This window comes from Notothenia coriiceps, unplaced genomic scaffold, assembly GCF_000735185.1.
Source record: "Notothenia coriiceps isolate Sejong01 unplaced genomic scaffold, NC01 NC01_scaffold00006329, whole genome shotgun sequence".
Lineage (NCBI taxonomy): Eukaryota > Metazoa > Chordata > Actinopteri > Perciformes > Nototheniidae > Notothenia > Notothenia coriiceps.
In genome coordinates this window covers 35,210-41,732 of record NW_011339030.1, presented here as the reverse complement: position 1 = coordinate 41,732, position 6,523 = coordinate 35,210, and the positions used below count along the sequence as shown (strand labels likewise).

The window sequence follows — 6,523 nt, the reverse complement described above, 5'->3', positions numbered from 1 at the left end:
CAGGTGATTCACCCTGATGTATGTACAAGCAACATCGTACCCATAGTCTTTATCAAGGAATAGTCAGATGAAATATGTTTTTACTTTTCTGCACAATAAAACAATGTGTTGCAAATGAATTAAATGTGTCTTAATCTGTTTGCATTAACACATCTACTATTTTAATTATTCAGTAGCCTCTCCTTTGTATATTATTCATCAGCAGTGGAGTGTTGTTTGATAAGCAATGGAACTGGATTATGGCTCATTTTTAAGTACATTAACATAACATCTGTATTTATTTTTAATGGGATTTTCAGCTTTATTGGACGCAAATAAACAGTTTGGTGTAATTTAAAGTAAAAACACAGGGTTTGGATGTGAAAGTGGTTCGGCAGGGGAAGGAGAAGAACCCCCTGTTAGTACTCTGCGCATGCTCAGACTGCGCTCCCGTCTTATTAAATTTTAATGGAAAATGGCTGCGTTTCTTATCCAAACCTCTGGAGCTGGCCAATAAAAAATAAAACGTTTGCAAACTGGCGCATCTCGTTTGGGTTCACAACGAAACAATCCGATGTGGANGTCTTTGTGTTAGATTGGTTTTTTCTTTTGTATTACTCGTTTTCAAGGCTGTTTGATGCATATGATGAGAGGGAGGCTAAAGGGATGCTGGCAGGATGCTGCATCCTGCCAGCATCCCTTTAGCCTCCCTCTCATCATATGCATCAAACAGCCTTGAAAACGAGTAATACAAAAGAAAAAACCAATCTAACACAAAGACTGTAAAAAAAAACTCAAACTCAAGAATGTAAAACAGGCGTCATGTCAGACATAAACTTAACAAAAATCCATCATTAAAATATCCAACGTGGCTCCCTAAGAACTATAATTAAAAGAGAACTGCTGCCAAAGTTGAATAACAGATTATATAAATACGATAAATTGCAAGAAACTAAGTTTACATTATCAACGTGTAGCAATTTACAATGCATTTAAGAAACTGGCTTTGTGACACCTTTAAAATGCAATTTTACACAATAAGTATTTTTCCTCATTCAAACAATCATACTACCCACTGGGATACATTCAAAAAGTTGAGATAAATGTACAGGACTACTAAAAGTATTTATTTTTCTATTTCATGTGTACCACCTAGTGGCCTGATATTACTTGTATTGAAGCAAATCACCTTTTTAAATAACCTCCAATTAACCGTCTACATACTGCTCTATAATCCAGTACCACATACAAACTGTGCCACAAGACATTATAGCTGTCAGTGATTAAACACTTAAACTCTATTGTTTTTACTTTTGGACAGTTTTGCGGTCCTTGCAGTATTTCCATGTTATTATATTTTTACTCCACTACAATTTGGAGGCAAATATTGTAATTTTTACTTCAGTACAATAATTTGACCGTTGAAGGTATGTTTTCAGATTATAATAATATTTTTAAATACTTTGTTATATCAATCTTGGACCTAAGGAACAAATTGAGGTTTGTGTGTTAGTTAATGTAAAGAAATGTATGTGCGTTCATGTGCAGATGTATATATAGTTTGTTAATTGGATAATTCATATCCTGCAAGACTCCTAAAGACGTCATGAGATGATGACCTTTCTATATCTGGAACATGGCAAAGTTTAGGAGAACTGACAATGTGTGTGCGTTAAACATGGTTAGTTAGGGAACATGTTCGTGTGTCATATAGAAAACGTATATTTGCCCTGTGTTTCTTGTATTCGGGGGGCATTTCCACGATTGACTGCTGTGGCAGGTGATGTACTCCAAGATTATTATTGTTGTTGTGCAACTTGAATAATAATTAATCTCAACCGTGTCTGTGTTTTATTGATCTCTCTCTGTGTTAACATTTAAGGTTGGTGAGCCATAAATTGCCCTAACATATGCTTGAAAGATTAAACCTTTTAATTTGTGTAGCTTGTAACCCCTAACAAAAAATAAGTGTATCAAATTATAAAAATACTTATGCATCAATAATAACGATCAACAATATTACATGTATAATAACAGATAAGACAGGGGTCCTTTTTCTTTATAATGAAGTTTTAATTGTATTACTTTAAGTACATTTAGCTGGTAATTCTGTATTTTAGGTTTGGTTATATTGAGTGCAGTATTTATATAAATAAATGTTTACTTTCACTTAGAGAAAATGAATACTTTTTCCATGGCTAATCTCACAAAATAATTTGACAAAAGAAATCAGTCTGCATTTTGGATCAATGTTAAAGCCTGTTATTCATTGAAAACATTTATTACATTTTAATGATGCAAACAACAGCAAGTCCCACCCTTGTTGAAACAGCTCATCACTTAGTCATGAGGGAATGAAAGAGACAATAAGGGACAGGGACAGATCAGCTCTCATTGTACATTTTGGCATCTTTTCCCTCCTGTTGTACTCTGGAATAAGGGTCAATAAAAATCAAAAGAACAAGGCATGCATAATAGTTTCTGGTAATGCACATAGATCAAAAGGATACCACTGATAAAGTACAAAATCAGCGTACGATGTTCATGTACACTTCATATGGTCCCTTTCTTAGAGGTGTCTGAGGCCTATCTACCTGTTCCCGCTGTGGGACTGTGCCCTCCGTTATCTACTCTTGGTCACTAGATTCACCCTGTACAAAGGTCTAGGCCAGAAAATATATCTGTAGGATGGACTCCTTACATTGACGATTACTAGGTGTTACAACCATCTTTCCTCCCTTCACCGCTTACTGCATGTTATCAAGCTATTTGTCCCAACGTTTCATTTACTTAAATAGTTTTCGTCACATCCACTGATCATTGTGCTATCTACACGATTTCCTCAAACCTTGCAGGGTTATAGCCAGTATTACTTTCTATTAAAATTCTTCATCCACCCGCTTTACTACCGCTTTACTATGCTTCTCTTTAAAAAAGGGGAGCCCATCATAGCTTACTGGAATCCATTCAATTCTACTGTGCCCATAAGATAGAAGTCAGGAACAAAAGTATTATCTTCAAAGAAACCTAAAATACACTAAGATAAATGCACTGTTCCATTTTAATAAATGGGTGAAAACAGGCACACATTCATAGTGACGGCTGTATACGTGGCCACACTGTTTATTTACTGAAATCATGTCAAAACAAATTAAAGAAAGAAAAAGGACAAACCAAAATGTGTTGGTTAAATACAACTTTGGAATGAATGACTTTACTGTTACAAAGAAAAAAGAAAGTGTACGGCAATGGATACAACTATGTTGCTCTCTCGTAGCTCCAACTAAGATGAAGAGGCAGCTGGGATTGTTGATAAAGCGATGGAATCATGTTCTGATTTACAGTTATAATGAATCTATCATCACACTCAACAGATGGCAGGAAGGGAGGGAGGGAGAGAGGAAAGCAAACAAAAGACACAATATAGAAAAGATTCATCCATTTGAATTTGAAACCCCTTTGCTGTCGAACCAACGCTATGATACTCCCTTAGAAAAAGACAAAGATGGAAATGAGTGTGTGTGTGTGTGTGTGTGTGTGTGTGTGTGTGTGTGTGTGTGTGTGTGTGTGTGTGTGTGTGTGTGTGTGTGCACGTACAGGTATGAATTCTGCAAGTGCGGAACCAAATGTTCGACCAATAAAAGTCTATTGGGATCAAGTTGAACTGGTCTCTCTGAAGGTGGAGGCAGACTTGTTTAACCAAACATGGGGCTGAGAATGATGGTGCGGGTGGCATTGCTGGGCGTCTTGAGTGGTCGGGTTTAGCGCCCCCCTGATGATGGTGGTGGTGTCGGTGTTACGGGGCGTGGCTGCTTTAGTCGATGTACTGGGAGAGCCAGCGGAAGCCCTCGCCGTAGCCCTGCCTCTTCAACACACTGCACATGAACACTTCCAGTGGTCTTGTGTTCAGCTCCTTCATGGCAATTGTGCCCTTAAAGAAAAGCAGGAAAACAGTCCCATTAGATCCACTGTTTTTAGTTCATGACACCATATCTGACAAAAGTTTTTCCATCTTCCAATAGTCAAACCTATTCTCTTCTTTTTTCATTCTCGTCTCTGGTTAACAATTTCAGAAATTAATCTTTTCCCACTTTATTTACAACTTTTTTATTTGTCTGATCATAAGAATCATACTGCTGTGTCTACTCACCTTTCCTGTCGTCTGTCCGTACAATCCAAACATTTCTCTCAGCTTCTCCTCGCTGATGGCCTCTGGTCTGTCGATCTTGTTGCCCAGGATCAGAATAGGCACATTTCCAATAGTCTCATCTGTCATTAATGCCTGATGGGGTAGACCAGAGTATTACTATGCAGCTTTCATATTTATCATTACCGTAAATACAAAAATAAAAACTCTCCCCCCCAGATACTACTACAGTATTATCATTGACATCTACTTTCATTTCCTAGACTTTCCAGAAATACACTTTCCTAGGAACTGACAGAAGTGGAATGCGTTGTATTTGTAAGAAGGCAGACAGTGAAGGGTGCTGTGCGGGAGCTTTGCCTCCTTTACAATGGATTTGCTTTTATACAGCCAATTAACATTTGTAGTCTAAGTGGAAGCAGGTACTTACATCAAGTTCAGATTTAGATTCGCCCAATCTAGTTAAGTCTGCACAATCCACAAGGAACACAATGCCATTGATGGCCGGGAGGTAGTTTTTCCACACTCTTCGGGCTGTATGAACAAACAAAAACACAAACATTTTGAGTTTTACACTCCAGTCTGTTATACAATAGACACATTCTGCATTAACTGATTTTACAGTGATATATGGCACTGGCCTTCCTTTTTTTTTTTTAACAAGAGTATCACATACCGTGACCAATAAAGCCCAAAAACATTAGTATACGCAACACACACATACCTTGTGCGTGGCCTCCAAGATCGAAGGTTGTGAAAGTCATGCCAGCAATTGTCAGCTCTTCCGAGGCTGGAGGAAAAGAAAGGAAATTATAATGAACAAATCTGAAAAGTCAGGCAACCCAAAAGTCACTAATCATAAATGTCTACTCGTATCTTTCAACACATCACTGAGTGAGCATGTATGTGAGAGTAGCACCAACTCACTTGGATGTAAAGTTGGCACATGCTGTCCCAATCGGTCATCTTTGAGCATGTGCAGTAGTGTTGTTTTGCCAGCATTGTCCAGGCCAAGAAATACTAACTTGCCTGATTTCTTGTACAGTCCTGAAACAAAACCAGAGGCATTTTAGAAAAAAAAGCTGGGACAATAGAAATATTGCATTGTATACTATACTATGCTTAGTCTTTTGAATTCTCACACAAAGGAACATGTCAAGTGAATTTGGGTGATGAGTCAAGTGGTATTGAAGGTATGTCATGGCTTTCATTTCAAATTAAGCATAAAGAGGAAAAAAGAGTTGTCAAACGTAGCCTTGGTCTCATTTTGATGCACCAGTGGCGGTTCTCTAATCTTTACTTTGTGAATGTTACATTTAAAAGGCAACCTTGCTGGAAAAAACAAGTAGCAGTTGATTTGTTTTATTCTATGTTCATTTGTATTAAAAAATACAAAACAGATGTACTGATTAACTGTACACAGGAGAAAAAGGTTCAACTCAATCCTCCCTCAACTTTCCAGACATGATTACAAGGCTTTGCGTTGACCTCTCTCTGATTCAGCGTACTGATAACAGTTGGATATGTAAATTTGTGACTGAGTCAGCTTTCTCACAACAGCACTTTGCTACCTGTCGGACCAGGAGAACAGGAACGACCGCTTCACAGGGGGTGCGCTAACACAGAAACTACAACAGCGCTCTTTGGGGAGAGCTGGTCCACTTAAAAATTACACTTGACAATAAAGTTGACTTTGAGAGGGGGTTGGCCAAACATTTATGTGTTGATATCGTCAGGTAGTATGTACTACTGGGTAGTACTTTGAAAACGTTAGGATTGGCACAGGTTGCTTATAAGTTAAGAAGCAGAGGGTTGACTAACAGTGATCGTGATCAATGCACACAGTTTACCAGAAACATGTTCTGTAAGTGCGCATTGTGGGGCAGATTTTAGATTTCATTTTATAAAGCATTATATTGAATTGCTTTTCATTGGCAGGGAAAGACTCAATCAGCACTTTGACCCTTCATGCCGGCGTTCACCCAGCCACGGGTTTAATCTACGGAGACAACTTTACTGGAAAGGTTTTATAGCTTTAAAACGTGTAACGTGGAGCAGTTAAGAAGGGGTGCCTACGGAACAGAGTTTCAGATTTGAGTCTGTGTGGCACAACGTTAACACTTGCAGTATTACTCCGCTTCCACCACAATAGGGATGTATTTCTAAGAACAAAGCGCACTATTGTGAAGAACACACTGAGCCCCGGTCTTCACTGAACACTTCAGGACTGAGGTGTGAGACAGAGCAGTCGTATCAATTCAGGTTATTCTTGTGATCACTAAAGACATTAATCAACTCCGTCTGATACAATCAACTCTGATCCCAATGCAATACAATAGCTTTGTAGTTCACAATACCCTTCTGATTAATGATTTAAAATACAAAAGCAGTCCAAAC

General features: G+C 38.2%; 1 protein-coding gene across 1 annotated transcript; it reads right to left on the bottom strand.

Moving 5' to 3' along the window:
- Nucleotides 1-2,152: 2,152 nt before the first annotated feature.
- sar1b (secretion associated, Ras related GTPase 1B) lies at nt 2,153-5,204 on the bottom strand. Its single transcript, XM_010769049.1, has 5 exons — nt 5,054-5,204; nt 4,851-4,916; nt 4,557-4,660; nt 4,130-4,261; nt 2,153-3,910 (listed from the first exon to the last, which is right to left on the bottom strand). The coding sequence occupies exons 1-5, from the start codon at nt 5,100-5,102 to the stop codon at nt 3,794-3,796; spliced, it is 468 nt and encodes a 155-aa protein (XP_010767351.1). The 5' UTR covers nt 5,103-5,204; the 3' UTR covers nt 2,153-3,793.
- Between the last annotated feature and the right edge of the window lie 1,319 nt (nt 5,205-6,523).